This window comes from Linepithema humile, chromosome 2 (genome assembly GCF_040581485.1).
Source record: "Linepithema humile isolate Giens D197 chromosome 2, Lhum_UNIL_v1.0, whole genome shotgun sequence".
NCBI classification, from domain to species: domain Eukaryota; kingdom Metazoa; phylum Arthropoda; class Insecta; order Hymenoptera; family Formicidae; genus Linepithema; species Linepithema humile.
Window position 1 is genome coordinate 25,894,881 of NC_090129.1, and position 18,799 is coordinate 25,913,679.

The following is an 18,799-nucleotide window of genomic DNA, read 5'->3' on the forward strand; positions in this document are numbered from 1 at the left end:
AAAATAAAAAATTTTCAAAGATGTAGTAGATACTTACTAAGTTCATTCACATTAACATTCACCAACATATCACTTATTTCATTTAATACGAATTTCTAACAAATTTGGTCACTCGCACTACACTGCTCTGGATTAATAAGCAGTCTTGAGTGTGCACCAAAGTAACAGAGCAATGTAGTGCGAGTGACCAAATTTGTTAGACCGAATTCATTATTATTACTTTTTTATAACACTTTCTGATCTGGTTATATGTAAAAATGTCAAAATCGTAAGCGCGCGCCGCGCGGCTTCTCAGCGCCATCAGCGCACCTAACGTCAGAAATCTGAAACTGGACATTTTAGCTGGACATCCTAGAAAAATGACAAATATGTCAACATTTCGACTTTGGATTATTATAACTTTTTTTCTACAGCACCTACAGTAAAAACAAGCATACTTTTCTTATGTAATTTGGGTATGCGCTATCGATTGAGCCTATTATCAACTCAATCGGCCCAGCCGTTATTGAGATCCGATAATCTCGGCTCGTCTCAACTTTCGGGCTCGCGTAAAGAGACACGGTCGGTCTTGCGCTTGCGTTGCGCGCTGTGCGTGAACTTGGCGCGAGACACTACCGTGTCTCTTGATATACGTGTGTATTTATATGCGTACTACATTTTTACTCTACAAGAGTGTAATTAAAAATAACAAAGCTAGCAGAACGCCGTGTTGGCGCTCTTTCTCTTTTTCTTAGATTTTATGCAAGACCAGCCTTAAAATGTGTTACTTTTCAACACGAATATTCATGAAGTGATTATAACGACGTTATCGCCCTAATAAATCGAATTAAGCTCGAAGTAACTGTGTCAATCGCGAAAAGAAATCTGAGATCGATCCGCGCAGAAATTCTTGAGTTAGAAAGTTTTTCATCATCGCGAAAATTTCTAGATTCACCTTTAATCTATTGTCCGATCTATTCCAGCTCAATTTATCAATTTTCAGTTCATATATCGTGCATTAATGACGTATATCTTTAGATTTTCTGAATCTTAATCACATAAAAGCAAGTGGCACTCAAAGTCTGAAAGATGTCTTAATGACGTTGCGATGGGTGCAACAAAATGTATCAAAGTTCGGTGGAGATCCGCAAAATATCACTATTTTTGATCAAAACGTCGGTGCAGCTACGCTACAATGCCTAGGTCTGTCACCGCTTGTGGAAGGTATCAATCACACAATCTTATCAAAAACAGAATAGTGTTCCAGAATAACCAAATATGCATTTAATCATAGATTTAACTTGGAATCAATGAAAACATTTCAAAGATATTTAATAATTCTAATCCAAAGCTCTTGAAATCTTATAATTTAGATTTTAATTTTAAAAAATACATGTGTAATATTAAGATTAAAAAAATAAGAGACTGTTCTCAATATTTACACATTACGTTAAGAAAAAAAATGATGATAGCAAAAATACATATTGAATAAAATTAATAAAATCGAATGCTCGTTACAATTTTGCTTTTCAGGTTTGTTTCACAAGGCGATTTCCCAAAGTGGCGTAGCCACGAACCCATGAGTTCTGACAGAACATGATGTAATTGTCGAAAAAGGATTAGCGCTCGCCGAGAAACTTGGAAAGACGACGGCGGACCCAAAAGTTGCCTATGAATTTTTAAAAACAATCGATGCAAAAAAGCTCAAACAAATTGAACAGAAAGTTTTCGGAGCAGATTTAGTTAGTTTCTCTTCACTATCGTGATTCTTGCGATACGCATTCGACGTGGATTATATTCTTTCAAACTTTATGAATTAAATATTTTTATTTACATGTTTTTGCAAGAGTATCCATTATTTACGCCCAGCATGAATAATAAATCACAAAATCCGTCAAGTGCCCTTTTGGGCTTTAATACTCGCAAGACAGGATTTATTGTAGAAAGAAACTTCCACGGTCGTTAGTACATTTATTCTTTCCTTAACTGCTTCAACACGCGAATCTTTACATAATATAACTGTTGTTAAGAACAATACATTACAAAATGGTTTCAGCTATATCCGACGAAACTTTGAAACAACGAGATTCTGATTTCAAAACAATCATACATCCCAAAATTTTATCTACATTGCCACAAATATCGACAGTCACAGAATTAAAATCTCTATATTTTAGAAATGAGACAGTATCAGACAAAACTTTAGCAAGTTACGCCGATTTTTTTACCGATATATTCTTTATGCGGGGTATTGCAGAGACTTTGGACGTACAAATACCATAAACATGATGATACGACATATCTCTATCAATTCTCTTACGACAGTCCAATAATGATGATAAAAAAACTATTCAACATCACCATTCCAGGTACTACAGTTAACTAATTAAAAATTATGTAAATTTATTTCATTCTACAAATGATACGAGCACTCTTGTATCATAAAAAAATCATGTCTTCAAGTATTCATAAATAGCTACATAGATCGTAAGAAGTCAAACGGTAATTCTATTTGAAGCATTTTACGTAAGAGATAAAAAAATTCAATTGTCTCTTAGCAGCTAGTAAATCTATGTATAAATTTAGAATAAATATTATGAGTCTGAGTATTTAAAGTAATTTATTGTATAAAATTTTGCAGGCGCAGCTCATTTTGAAAATGTATGTTACTTATTTTATCCGCAAGTGGTAGAAAATTTCAGCTTGGAGCCACCTGCATGATTCTGAGGATTACAAAATGATAAATCGCATGACGTAAATGTGAACGGATTTTGCAAAAACCAGGTATTTTCACAAGGCATAATAAATTTAACTTTTTGTCTCAATTTTATGTAAATTATAAAACAGTACATTAATAATAATTAATTTTCGATCAAATTCCAGGAATCCAACACCTGTTATCACGAATTTAATTCCGATAAAATAGATACCATTAAAACAAGGAAATGTATACAATTATTTAAATATTAATATTAAATCTCGCATGGAAACTTTCCATAAAGAAGGGGAACGCTGAAACTGGAAGAAAATTAAAAATATAAATTATAACATTCTCTGTCCGTCAAAATCTTCAACAAAGCTTTAGTTTCAAATATTTTGCATTCTTGATAACAATTTTGTCGCCAGTAATTCTTTATACTAAATTTATTATATTCTATTATATATAATAAATACCCTTCCATTACTTTTTGAAAAACATTCTTCGCAAAAAATTTTTTGTAAAAATTAACCTTACTTTCTTAAAATTAACTTGTAAAAATTTTATCCTTGCTTTCTTAATATTCAGATAGATTGTCCATAAAATCGATAATCTTAGCTACAACTTCGCTTATTTTGAAATTTTTTTTAAATAACGCCAGTTAAAATGTGTTATGTCATAGAAACCACCAATGTAACATGAATATAAGAAAAATGTAAAACATATAAAATTATAATGCATATCAACACATGTTGAATGTACAATTAGAAATATATGTATCAGTTATTGAAATAAATTAATTAAAAATTCACAAATATTCACAAATATTCGTAAGCTTTTTAGTGCAAAGTTACACATTAGCATTACGACATTAGCATGAAACGAAAAAAAAAATATAATTTTTACTACACAGCATAAGTTGCTATGTGAATGTAATATTGAATTCAGAAGCCAAACTCACTAACTCCATCAAACAAAACTCCATTAATTTATGTTATTTACGAAAAGTTAAGCACCAACTATGTACTTTGGTACTAAACTTGGAACAATTGCAAAAAGTTAATCATGAAATTTCTTTCGTTTTCAAAGTTTTACATTGTATTAGCATATTCGGCATAATTATATTTCAATAAGCATTTGCACAGATAAAATTACATTCAACAGTATCATAAGAATGACTTTATCATTCATAACAAAAAGATAAAATAACATATAAATTCCTTTACATAAAATTCGTTTCTGAAAACAGCTATTGCCACAAACTTTGCAAGACAGAATATCTAACAGTCGTGTAACGAAACTCGAAGAACTTGTCAACATTGCTCCCTTATCAGTGTTTTTTCCGCGTTCATTATGAACAAACGCAGAGTAGATGTGAACGTGCATGAAGGAAAGTTAATTGGCATTGTGGAAGAATGCGTCTATGGTGGCAATTACATAGCTTTTCGAGGAATACCTTATGCAAAACCGCCGGTTGGCGAATTGAGATTTAAGGTTGGCATACATTAAAAATTTCATGTTTCAAATATAAACTCATATGCAAACGCTAATACTGACGTTTGAAAGAGAGAAGCATCAATGCGATTAAAGTACAAATAACATATAAATTAAAAAAATTATAATGAGATAACTCTCTTTAATTTAATATTTAATTTAAAACGCGAAAAGTTTAATACCAGTAAAATCAGTATACGATGATTATTTCTATCACTAATTTCTCAATTTTCCGCAAATGTTCAAGAATTATCGATAATGTAAACTAAGTACTGAGATCGGCATAAATTGTAATTGCACATATATTTCACATTAAAGATGAATATAGTAATTACAATTGAATATATTAGTAAATTTTTTTATTTAGGATCCAGTACTGCCGAAACCATGGTCCGGCAGCAAAGATGCTTCAAAATACGGAAATAATGCTGTTCAAATGGATATGTTCTCACGCCAAATAATTGGCAATGAAGATTGCCTCTACTTGAACGTGTATACCACGAATATCGACCCTGAGAAGAAACATCCCGTAATGGTGTGGATACATGGTGGTGGTTTCTATCTCGGTTCGGGCGATGCAACTTCTTTCGGCCCAGATTATATTGTCAAAAAAGAGATTGTACTAGTCACACTAAATTATAGACTAGGAGTCCTCGGTACATTATTTGTAATATAAACAATTATGATATTCGTGATCGACTAATTTTACAAAATAAACACTTTCAGAGTCTGAGCTTCTCGTATTTTAAATTACACACTGATTTTAAAAATAAATAATTTTGGAAATCAATTTTCCAAAAACTAAATTTTATCGAGAGAATTTTACTCTACGTTCCTGATTTATTTTTGTGCATAGAATTGTTACATATACGATTTTATTAAAAAATATTACTCTTTACATACGCGTCTTCTCAGGTTTTCTCAATTTGTACGATAAAGTGGCGACGGGCAATCAAGGTTTGAAAGATGTAGTTATGGCATTACAATGGATTCAAAAAAATATATCTAATTTTGGTGGAGATCCGAGAGAAATGTTACTATCTTTGGCGAAAGCGCTGGAGCAGCTATTGTGCATTATTTGGCTATATCTCCTGTAGCTGAGGGTATTAAGCATGGTTTTATTGATATATACACAATGCTTTAAACGTTTAAATTACTACGCATAATTACGGATTTATTGGCCAGTTTGGAATTGAATTACGTACACAACAAAAGTATCAAAATGTTAAACTCTGAAATATATAAAAAATAAAAATTTTCTCCAGTTAATTTGAAATAAAACTTACTGCAAAAATTTCAAATTGCAATATTCAAAATTAAGTCACATTTAAAAAATAAACAGACATGTATTCAAATTGGAGAAATTGTAGTAAATAAAACTATTTTCCTCAATATTTTCACCAAACCAGTCCCTCTAAATAAATCAAATTGACATAGTTCATACTCGTTACTGCTTCGTGTATGCGCCAGGTTTATTCCACAAGGCCATTTCGCAAAGCGGCGCTGCCACGAATCCTTGGGCCTTTACTGAACGAGAGCCCCCCTCAATGAACAAAGGTTTCCAACTGGCCAAGAAACTCGGAAAAGCAACCACAGATGCCAAAGTCGCATATGAGTTTCTTAAAAAAATCGATGCCAAAAAGCTTATACAGACTCAACAACAGAATCTTTTGACTGTAGAAGTAAGTTTCCTTAAGATTTTTATATTTTAATATGATTGCAGTATTAATTATGTGTATGCTGATTTATATGAACAAAATATTTTCATTACATTTACAGGAACACCAACAGTTTCTTTTGCCGTTCACACCTAGTATGGATAACGAATCATCGAACCCATTCTTTCCAAAACCGATAAAAACATTAATTAATCGTGGAATAAAAGTACCGTTCCTTGTAGGATATACTAATGATGAAGGAATATTCTTTATAGGCAGTGACGCTTTCGATCGTAAGTACATTTATTTTTATTTTACTAACACATTTTTTATTGTAAACGTTACAAAGTAAATTCTTCCTTATTAAAAATTTTCTTAAAATATTAACCGCTTGACGTGTAACTCGATATATAATAATCGCATGTATAGTTTAAATAATTGTAAATAATACTATGATAAAAATCGTTTTAAATCATTTCAGTCTCAACCAAAGAAGCTCTTAAGCGAGTCGATTCCGATTTCAAGATAACCATATTACCCAATGTTTTGTCTAAGCTGCCAGAAATACCGATTACTGTTGAAGAATTACGCTCTTTATATTTTGGCGACAAAGCAGTGTCAGAAGAAACTCTGAAAAATTACGCAGACTTTTTTGGCGACGAACTTTTTTATCGAGGTCTTATAGAAGCAATTGATATTCAAATACAATCTGGTCATAGTTCAACATACCTATATAATTTTTCATACGAAAACGAAGCTTGTCTTATAAGAAAAATTATGGGTGTTAAGTTTCCAGGTACGACATCTGATTAATTAAAGATCTTTAATCCTATGTAGAACAAACATTGTCACACCACATAATTATAAAAAAGTTCTTTTCTTCAATTTACATATTATTTTAGCAAATATTGAACGTGATTCTGCTGGAAATATTTTATTAAAAAACTAAATTGTTTTTCATTACATAAAAAAAGTATTACATTAGAAATACAATACATTATACACCTTGTGAATAAATTTTAGAAAAAATAAATATAAAAATTTAGAATAGAGATTAGTATAATGATCAATCTAATGTATGGCAACATTTTGTAGGAGTGGCTCATGCGGAGGATTTGTGCTACTTATTTTATCCTCATATGATGAAAGATTTAGGCTTATTACCACCTGAATCAGATTCGGAACAATACAAAGTAATAAATCGCTGTGTACAAGTGTGGACAGATTTTGCTAAAACAGGGTATGTAACAAACTTAATACATCTATTTCTGAATCTTCGGAAAGAATGGTAATAATTCATTTCTCTAACCTAAACTAATTTCAGGAATCCAACGCCTACTATTACCGATTTGATTCCAGTCAAGTGGGAACCATTGAAAAATGGAGACACATATAATTATTTAAATATCGATACTGAACTTCGAATGAAAACTTTCCGTAAAGAAGAGCAACGATGGAATTGGAAGAACATGAAGATGAAGTTACAACACTCTACGTATTCATGAAAAATTATGACAAAATTTGTTCAGCATTAAAATTGGTTTCTTAAATTGGTTTCACATTTAATGGTTACGCTTAATTGATTGGTGTTACATTTATAATAAATACTTTTTCGTCTGTCTATGAAGAAGATTTTTATGCCTACAATTACATTTATATGAATTACTTATGAAAATAATTATAAAATGTAGCACACTTATATTCAAAATGCCTTACAATACAAATACATTTACCGTTTTAACCAAATATTTGTTAATAACAAAAACATTTTTTAAGAATAATTAAATAGTTTGGTTGAGCATATTTGAACCAAATATTTTTGTTATCGTAACAAAAATTCAATTTTTTCAACTAAATATTTTTCTTAGTGTATACACAGAGAAATAAAAAAAACAATATCAAATATACGTTTACAACGTTTTAATATTTCGGTAAAAACCTAAAATTTTTGGATATTTATGGAGACTGTAATTTTTTGTGCATCCTGTACTTATAGTATAGTAATAAAATTCCATTTAAATTTGCAACAAAGTAACTACTCATCATCTCACAGCATATCACAGCAAAAAGTTTTGACGATCTATCAACTCAGATCAAGTATTCTATTGATAAATTTTGATTGTCAAACAAAATTTATTTTTATATCTTTAGTTCTTTTCTGATGAACAGTAGTTCTTTCACACAAACAGTATAGATTTAATATTTTATTACAATTAATTCAATATAAGTGCGATTATTACTTTTTATATACAATATAGACTACATAAATAAACTATTTTCATTGCTAATACATTAATATGTTTGTACAGGAGTGCCAGCAACTTCCCATAGTGTTTACGCCTAATTATGAATCACCAAATCCATTCTTTTCGAAACATCCATCTACTTAATTCACTATGGAATAAAAGTACTGTTTCTTTTAAAATTAAATAGTTATGAAGGGCTTTATTTTTATAAGTACTATGCAAAAAGGCAAGTAAATTTTCATTTTGCTAAATATGTCTCTAATTGCGAACATTTCAAAGTTAATTATTCCTTATCAAAAAAATGACGCATCTGTACCAATTTTCATACAAAGTACAAATTCCTTCATGAGAAAAATATTGAACTTTTAACTTCCAGATAATGCAGATAATTAATTTGTGATAATACACAAAAATTTTTAATTCTAAAAAGTACCTTTTACTTAATCTCTTTAAGTTCCTATATGATTGCAAATAATTAAATGTAAATATATTTGAAATACTTTATATAAAAAACTAAGTTGTTCGTAATATTCCAATAATAATAAATATAAATTTAAAACGAATGTTTGACCTGGATTTTTAAATTTTATCTATTGTACGACTTTGCAGCAGTATTTCATGCCAAAAAATTCACTTATTTCATCCGCACATAATAAAAGAAATGAGATTACTCTGCACTTGATTCTAACGACTACAACATGATAAATCGCTTGACACAAATGTAGACGGATTTTGCTAATACAAAGTACTGTACATAACATTTCTTTTCAAATATATATAATTCTTATGATCACGATATAATAATAATTAATTTTCGATTAATTTTAAAAGTCCCACGCCTATTATTACAGATTTGACTCCGATCAAGTGGCTACCATTGAAGTACGAAGATACAGGGTGATTCAGAATAACCTGATGTCCTTGCAATGCCATATTCTTGAGCGAATTCTGAGACGATTTTTCCTTTTACAAAATTTTGTTCGAAGCTTAGTTTTTGAGTTATAATCGAAAATAGGTAGCAACTTACGAGTTCGGTACAACGGGCAGGCAGGGACGCACAACGTATAATGAGACTGTCAAGTGTTTACTATCGTCTCATGACGCATTGCCTCGTCCCTGCCTGTCCGTTGTATCGGACTCGTAAGTAGCAAACTATTTTCAATTATAACTCGAAAACTAAGCTTCGGACAAAATTTTGTAAAAGGAAAAATCGTCTCAGAATTCGCTCAAGAATATGGCATTGCAAGGACATCAGGTTATTTTGAATCACCCTGTATATACGATTATTTAAACTCTAAAATTGAATTTCAAATGAAAACTTTCCGTTGAAAGGAGAACAAAGATGGGATTGGAAATATATGAAAAACAAGTTATGACGCGTAAAATGTTTAATATTAAAATTGAATTTTATAGCATAATTCATGTTTTTCATGAATATTTTTTCGTTATTCTTTAAAACCATTTTTTTATGATATCATATCTTTATTGACCACAATTGAACGATTACGTAATGATGATCGGTTTTATAACTGCACACAAATATGAAGCTGCAGTTCAGCCATTCGTAGTCACACTGTGTCAAACGACGGACTTGTTAACGTTATTCTCTCGTTATCCATTCAACATATACATTATGGATAACAATAGAGTGAATGTGAATGTCAGTGAAGGAAAATTAATCGGTATCATCACAGAAAATGTCTACGGTGACAAGTACATCGCCTTCCGAGGTATACCATACGCGAAACCGCCAGTTGGAGAACTCAGATTTAAGGTGAATACAGAACGTCGTTGTCATTGACGTTTAACTTAAATCCTGATTAAACTAACAGCTTATTTATCACATTTTCCTATTCATTGTTGTCTAAAATTGAAATTAGCAGATACAAAGACAGCAATTAAAAACATTTATATAACATTGAAAAATTTATTATCGACTGCATTACAATTATCTTATCTGTTTGATAAAACTGATGTATGACGTATGACATGTATTGCACTCATGTTACGTAACGTATAAAATCCAAAGCGCACGACATTTAGCTTGTCATTCATCGATAAACGTTATAAAAAATATAGATAAGTAACAGTAAAAAAGATAAAACTCTATTTCAAGAAACGAAAAACAACATAGTTTAACATCTGTAAAATTGACACGTATTGCTTACATCCATTGTAAATTTCTAAAGTTTCTCCACATGTTTACGAATCACCAATATTCCAAACTACAAAGTTCAACATAAACTGTAATATTGCAAGCATATCTATGACAAATAAATAAACATAATAATTGTAACTGAATTTATCAAGTAATTTTACGTATTTAGGACCCGGTACTACCGGAACCATGGTCTGGGAACAGAGATGCATCGAAATTTGGAAATAACGCCGTTCAGCTGGATATATTTTTGAACCAAATAATTGGCAATGAAGATTGCCTCTACTTGAACGTGTATACCACGAATATCAATCCTGAGAAGAAACGCCCCGTGATGGTGTGGATACATGGTGGCGCCTTTTATATGGGTTCGGGCGATGCGACTTTTTATGGCCCGGATTATATTGTCAAAAAAGAAGTTGTACTAGTTACGCTAAATTACAGATTAGGCGTTCTTGGTACGTCGCCCACTTGTAATATAAGCCATTATTGATGATACTCGTAATCGACTACACTTTCGAAATAAACATTTTTAAAATTCGAGCTTCTCGAATTTCAAATTGCATATTGATTTTGAAGACAATTTTGAAAATCTACTTTCCAGAAACTAAATTTTATCGAAAAGAATGTTATTCAACGATCCTGATCTATTTTTGCGCATAGAATTATTTCACATTTAATTTTACTAAAAAACTGACTCTTTAAACATGCGTCTTCTCAGGTTTCCTCAATTTGAATGATAAAGTGGCGACGGGTAATCAAGGTTTAAAGGATATAGTCATGGCATTACAATGGGTTCAAAAAAATATATCAAATTTTGGTGGAGATCAGAGAAACGTTACTATCTTTGGCGAAAGCGCTGGTGGAGCTGCTGTCCATTATTTGACTATATCTCCATTAGCTGAAGGTATAAACTACGATTTTATTGATATATACAGATTGCATTGTAATTACTACATGCATAATTACGGATTTATTGACCAGTTTGGAATTGATTTATCCTCAACAAAAGTATCTAGATGTTAAACTTTGAAATATACAAAAAATAAAAATTTTCTTCTATTAATTGAAAATAAAGCTTACTGTAAAAAATTTAAAATTGCAACATCCAAAATTAAGTCTAATTTCAAAAATAAACAGAAATGTATTCAAATTGGAGAAATTATAATAATTATAGAATAAAAATAAGAAATAGAAGTTCTAAAATAAAAATAAACTTATTTCTCTCAATATTTTCGCTACATCAATCTCTCTAAATGAATCAAATTGACATAGTTGAAATATTCGTTACTGCTATGTGTATACGCCAGGTTTATTCCACAAAGCCATTTCGCAAAGCGGCGCTGCCACGAATCCTTGGGCCTTTACTGAACGCGAGCCCCCCTCAATGAACAAAGGTTTCCAGCTAGCCGCGAAACTCGGAAAAGCGACCACAAATGCCAAAGTCGCATATGAGTTTCTCAAAAAAATTGATGCCAAAAAGCTTATACAGACTGAACAACAAGATCTTTTGACTGAAGAAGTAAGTCTCTTTAAGTTTTACAGCTTTATATTTTATATTTCTATTTTAATATGTATGGTTGCTGTATTAATTATGAATATGCAGATTTTTATGTAAATCAAAATAAAATATTTTCATTCTATTTACAGGAACGCCAACAGTTTCTTTTGGCGTTCACACCTAGTATGGATAACGAATCATCGAACCCATTCTTTCCAAAACCGATAAAAACATTAATTAATCGTGGAGTAAAAGTACCGTTAATTGTAGGATATACTAATGCTGAAGGAACATTCTTTATAGGCAGTGACTTTAATGATCGTAAGTATATTTACTTTTACTTTTATTAACATATGCTTTATTGTAAACGTAATAAAATAAATTATTAAAAATTTTCCTAAAATATTATCTACTTGATGTGCAACTCGATATGTAATAAATGCACATATAGTTTACATAATTGTAGATAATACTAAAATAAAAATCGTTTCAGTCTCAAAGAAGGAAGCTCTCGAACAAGTCAATTCCGATTTCAAGAGAGCCATATTACCTAATGTTTTGTCTAAGCTGCCAGAAATACCGATTACTGTTGAAGAACTACGCTTTTTATATTTTGGCGATAAAGCAGTGTCAGAAGAAACTCTGAAAAATTACGCAGACTTTTTTGGCGACGAAGCATTTTATCGAGGTCTTATCGAAGTAGTTGATATTCAAATAAAATCTGGTCACAGTTCAACGTACCTATATAATTTTTCATACGAAAACGAAAATTGTCCTGAAAGAAAAGTTATGAGTATTACGCTTCCAGGTACTACATCTGAATAATTAAAGATCTTTAATTCTTTAGAGAACTAACATTGTCACACCACATAATTACAAAAAAATTCTATTCTTCAATTTAAGTATGTTATTTTAAGAAATATTGTATGTGATTCTACTTAAAATATTTTTTTTATTAAAAATAGAAAGCTAAATTGTTTTATCAGTGTATAGAAAGCTATTATGTCAAAAATATACTATAATTTGTCCGGAATATTATTACACATTTTATGAAAAATTTAGAAGAGATTATTATTATAATTAATTTACAGTTTAACAATATTTTGTAGGAGTGGCTCATGGGGAGGATTTGTGCTACTTATTTTATCCACATATGATGAAAGATTTAGGCTTTGTACCACCTGAATTGAACTCCGAAGAATACAAAGTAATAAGTCGATTTGTACAAATGTGGACGGATTTTGCTAAAACAGGGTATGTAATGAACTTAATACACATCTCTTTCCGAATCTTAGAAAGAGTGATAATAATTCATTTCTTTAACCTAAACCAATTTCAGAAATCCAACGCCTACTATTACCGATTTGATTCCGGTCAAGTGGGAACCAATGAAAGACGGAGATACATACAATTATTTAAGCATTGATACTGAACTTCGAATGAAAACCCTCCGAAAAAAAGAGCAACGATGGGATTGGAAGAACATAAAGATGAAGTTATAACATTTTGTGTGTGTTTACAAAAAATAAATAATGATAAGTCTTTCTTAGTATTAAAATTGATTTTTTAAACATTTGGGATTGATAATAAATACTTTTTCGTGTGTCTGTAAAGATTTTTTATACCTAAAATTTTTGTACACTTATACGATAAATGTTATGAGATTGCTATCGCCTGTATCTTATTCCGAAGTTTACAACATCAAGAAAATAACAATATGATAAATCGTTTGACGCAAATGTGGACTGATTTTAATAAAACAAGGTGCTGCACATAACATTTTTCTTCAATTATATATACATCTTACGATTTAATAATAAATAATTTGGGATTAATTTTAGAAGTTCCACGCTTATTATTGCAAATTTAACTTCGATTAAGTAACTATCATTGATGTACAGAGCTAAAGCAGATTATTTAAAGATTTAGATTCAATTTTAAACAAACACCTTCCGTTGAAAGGAGAACTACGATGAGATTGAAAATAATGTGAAAATTATGACGCGTAAAATATTTAGTATTAAAATTGAATTTTATAGCATAATTCATATTCTTTATGAATATTTTTTTCGTCATTCTTTGAAAATATTTCTTGTATTATCATATTGCAAAAGTATTATCATATTTTTCTAAATCTATATATTTGCAATAAATATATAATGTAATATATTAAAATAAAATAAAAGTAAGATTTTTTCATTTTTACAATTATATTAGTCTTATAAGAAATAACATCATTGCATCGACCTGTATCCACAAACATCGATAAAATTGTATAAATAAAAAAATTAAACGTTACTCTTATATCTTTATTGGCTACATTAACCAACTATGCAGTGATAATGTTCGCACAATCTCGTCAACCACGTCTATCAGTTATTCGATTTTTCAAAAAAATAGCTATCATTGGTCAGTTTCATAACAACGAATGTTACTAAAGCCGATTAAGGATAACGTGTAAATGCAGTCAATGATGGTATATAACTACGTATGATACGGAGCAGCAGTTCTGCATTCGCAGTCACACTGTGTCAAACGACGGACATATTAACGTTATTCTCTCGTCATCCATTCAACATATACATCATGGATAACAATAGAGTCAATGTGAATGTCAGTGAAGGAAAATTAATCGGTATCATCACAGAAAATGTCTACGGTGACAAGTACATCGCCTTCCGAGGTATACCATACGCGAAACCGCCAGTTGGAGAACTCAGATTTAAGGTGAATATAGAACGTCGTTGTCTCTAACCTTCAATCCTAATTTAACTTTAAGTCTGATTTAACTAACACTCTGTAAAAGAAATCGGTAAATTTACATAACTAAAATGTAAAAATTACACGATAAATAACAGAAATTTACTAAATATATAATGTAAATTTACATAATTTCATCTATTTTTTTAAATATATTTGCAATATTTATCAGGTAATTTTTATATCTTAGCTGTGTAAATTTATCGAATTTTTTTACACTGCAGCTTATTTATCACATTTTACTATTGTTGTGGGTCCAAAGAACCACAACCAATTATTAATAATAAAATATATATATATTAATAAAATATAAGAAGATATCTATTGCATATCAGATTAAAATATCTAATATTCAGTTTCCGGCTCATGCGAGACACCGGATAAATCGCGCAGCGAAAATTAAAACCTAATTCACTTTTTACGCGACAATGCTGACGAACGATCGAATTTCGTCAGCAAGTTAGATCGTTAAAACTACAATCAAGTGCAGTTTCACGTATATAAAATCGCCGTCGCGAGATCACGACAGCGGGTCTAAAACTATCAGTCACAAGAAACGGACGTATGTCCGTTGGGACCACAAATCTAGAAGAACGCGAATTATAACAATTCGCAAAAAGCGAATAAGAATAACTTGGGGCTCCGTGATACCACACTAAGACAAGGACTCCTGACGGAACCTAGACTACCTAGAAGTAAGGGAATTTGTAATAAACCAAGAAACCAATAAATATATGGGAGACTGTTTTTTATTGAAAAAGAAACGTCAAAGGATTATTCCCGGATTCCCGGCCTAACTCCTCGACAGATCCCGAACCCGTGCCCTATCACCAAGGGCACAACACTATAAATTTTTCTATTTATGTGAAATTGAAACTAACCAACATAACATTTAAAAACAATGTATAACATTGATAACATTATTTTCAGCTATACTGCAATTATCTCTTATTCGATTGATAAAACTGATAAATGATATGCATTAAACTCATGTTACGTAATGTGTAAAGTTTGAAATGTATAACATTCAGCTTATCATAGCAGTGTTTCATAGATAAACAAAATAATATAAATGCAAAAAAAAATGTAAATAGATGTAAATATAAATGTAAAAAAGATAACATTTTATTTCAAACAAAGAAAAACTACATTTTAACATCTGTAAAACTGATACATATTGGTTACTTTTATTATAAATTTCTGAAGCTTTTACATATATGTATTAACGAATTACCAATATTCCAAACTACAAAGTTCAACATAAATTGTAATATGGAAAGTGCATCTATTATAAATAAATATATATAAATGATTGTAATTGAATTTATTAGCTAATTTTACGTATTTAGGATCCGGTACTACCGGAATCGTGGTCTGGTGACAGAGATGCATCGAAATTTGAAAATAACGCCGTTCAACTGGATATATTCACACAGCAAATAACTGGCAACGAAGATTGCCTCTATTTGAACGTGTATACCACGAATATAAACCTTGAGAACAAACGCCCCGTGATGGTGTGGATACATGGTGGCGGCTTTTTCGTCGGATCGGGCGATGACACTTTTTATGGCCCCGATCATATTGTCCAAAAGAATGTTGTACTAGTTACGCTAAATTACAGATTAGGCGTTCTTGGTACGTCGCCCATTTGTAATATAAACTATTATGATACTCGTAATCGACTAAATTTTCGAAATAAATTTTTAGAATCTGAGTTTCTCGCATTTCAAATTTCATACTGATTCAAAAAACAAACAATTCTGAAAATCAATTTTCCAAAAACTAAATTTTATCAAAAAGAAGTTTTATTTTACGATTTCCAGATATATTTTTGCACATAGAATCATTTCACATTCGTTTTTACTAAAAGATACGACTCTTTAAATACGCGTCTTCTCAGGTTTTCTGAATTTGTACGATAAAGTGGCGACGGGCAATCAAGGTCTGAAGGATGTTATCATGGCACTACAATGGGTTCAGAAAAATATATCAAATTTTGGTGGAGATTCGAGAAATGTTACCATCTTTGGGGAAAGCGCTGGTGCAGCTACTGTCCATTATTTGACTATATCTCCATTAGCTGAGGGTATAAACCACAACTTTATTGATATATACACAATGCGTTTAAACAACCATGTGCACAATTACGGATTTGTTGACTAATATGCAATTGATTTATCCTCATAAGTATCCAGATGCGAAACTTTGGAATATATAAAAAATAAAAATTTTTTTCAATTAATTTCAAAATATAGCTTACTGTACTCTAACAATTTTAAACTGCAACATCCAAAATAAAATCAAAGTTAAAAAATAAATAGATATTAAAGTATTCAAATTAAAGAATTTGTAGTAAATAAAACTATTTCCCTAAATATTTTCATTGAACCAAACTCTCTAAATAAATCAAATTGATGTAGTTTAAACGCTCGTTAACGCTATGTGTATGCGCCAGGTTTATTTCACAAAGCAATTGCGCAAAGTGGCGCTGCCACGAATCCTTGGGCTTTTACTGAACGAGAGCCCCCTTCAACGAATAAAGGTTTTCAGTTAGCTGAGAAACTCGGAAAAGCGACCACAGATGCCAAAATCGCATATGAGTTTCTCAAAAAAATTGATGCCAAGAAGCTTATACAGACTGAACAACAAGATCTTTTGACCGAAGAAGTAAGTTTCTTTAAATTTTACAGCTTTATATATATATTTATATTTCAATATGTGTGGTTGCAGTCTTAATTATGAATATGTAGATTTATATGTAAAATATTATCATTCTTTTGCAGGAACGTCAACAAAGTCTTGTAACATTCACACCAAGTATGGATAATGAGTCATCGAACCCAGTTTTTCCAAAACCAATAAACACGTTAATTAATCGTGGAATAAAAGTACCGCTCCTTGTAGGATATACTAACGACGAAGGATTGTTTGTAAAAAGCATTTTTAGTGCTCGTAAGTACACTTATTTTTACTTTTATTAAGATATGTTTTATTCTAAACGTTATAAAGTAAAATATGAAAAATTTTTCTGAAATATTATCCACTTGACGTGCAACTCGATACATAATAAATTCACATATAGTTTACATAATTGTAGATAATACTACGATAAAAATCGTTGAAATCATTTCAGGCAGAAAGAAGGAAGTTCTTGAACAAGTCAATTCCGATTTCAAGAAAGCCATAACATCCAGAATTTTGTCTACGCTGCCAGAAATACCGATTACTGTTGAAGAATTACGCTCTTTATATTTTGGCGACAAAGCAGTGTCAGAAGAAACTCTGAAAAATTACGTAGATTTTAATGGCGACCAAGAATTTTATCGAGGTCTTATGGAAGCAGTTGATATTCAAATAAAATCTGGTCATAGTTCAACGTACCTATATAATTTTTCATACGAAAACGAAAATTGTCCTATGAGAAAAATGATGGGTATTACGCTTCCAGGTACTACATCTGATTAATTAAAAATCTTTAATTCTATGTAGAACAAACATTGTCACACCACATAATTATAAAAAAGTTTTATTCTTCAATTTACATGTTATTTTAAGAAATATTGAATGTGATTCTGCTTGAAATATTTTTTTATTAAAAAAAGAAAACTAAATTGTTTTATCAGTATATAAAAAAAATATTACGTCAAAAATACTAAACTATAATTTGTCCGAAATATCATTACACATTTTATGAAAAATTTGGAAGAAATTATTATTACAATTAATTTACAGTTTGACAATATTTTGTAGGAGTATGTCATGCAGAGGATTTGTACTACTTATTTTATCCCCATATGATAAAAGATTTAGGCTTCTTACCGCCTGAATTGGATTCGGAAGAATACAAAGTAATAAGTCGCTTTGTACAAATGTGGACGGATTTTGCTAAAACAGGGTATGTAACGAACTTAATACACACCTTTTTTCGAATCTTAGAAAGAATGATACTAATTCATTTCTTTAACCTAAACCAATTTCAGAAATCCAACGCCTACTATTACCAATTTGATTCCGGTCAAATGGGAACCATTGAAAAACGGAGATACATACAATTATTTAAACATTGATACTGAACTTCGAATAAAAACCCTCCGAAAAAAAGAGCAACGATGGGATTGGAAGAACATGAAAATAAAATTATAACACTTTGTGTATGTTTATGAAAAATAAATAATGATAAGTCTTTCTTAGCAATAAAATTGGTTTTTTAAACATTTGGGATTCATAATAAATACTTTTTCGTGTATCTGTAAAGATTTTTTACACCAAAAATTTTTGTACACTTATGAGGTTGCTATCGCC

The 18,799-nt window shown here is 30.5% G+C and overlaps 2 protein-coding genes and 1 pseudogene across 4 annotated transcripts in view; 2 read left to right on the top strand and 1 right to left on the bottom strand.

Annotated features, from left to right (window-relative positions):
* Positions 1–18,799, bottom strand: part of LOC105669971 (calcitonin receptor-like) — a 111,245-nt gene that overhangs the window by 37,777 nt on the left and 54,669 nt on the right. The window lies entirely within an intron of this gene.
* LOC105667757 (juvenile hormone esterase-like) lies at positions 1,977–7,877 on the top strand (annotated as a pseudogene).
* On the top strand, positions 9,648–18,743 carry LOC105667709 (uncharacterized). The gene is made up of 16 exons (XM_067350669.1): positions 9,648–9,849; positions 10,403–10,691; positions 10,955–11,140; positions 11,544–11,755; positions 11,884–12,055; positions 12,228–12,542; positions 12,844–12,988; positions 13,074–13,233; positions 14,219–14,461; positions 15,844–16,132; positions 16,398–16,583; positions 16,953–17,164; positions 17,281–17,449; positions 17,631–17,945; positions 18,248–18,392; positions 18,478–18,743. The coding sequence occupies exons 1-16, from the start codon at positions 9,709–9,711 to the stop codon at positions 18,638–18,640; spliced, it is 3,342 nt and encodes a 1,113-aa protein (XP_067206770.1). The 5' UTR covers positions 9,648–9,708; the 3' UTR covers positions 18,641–18,743.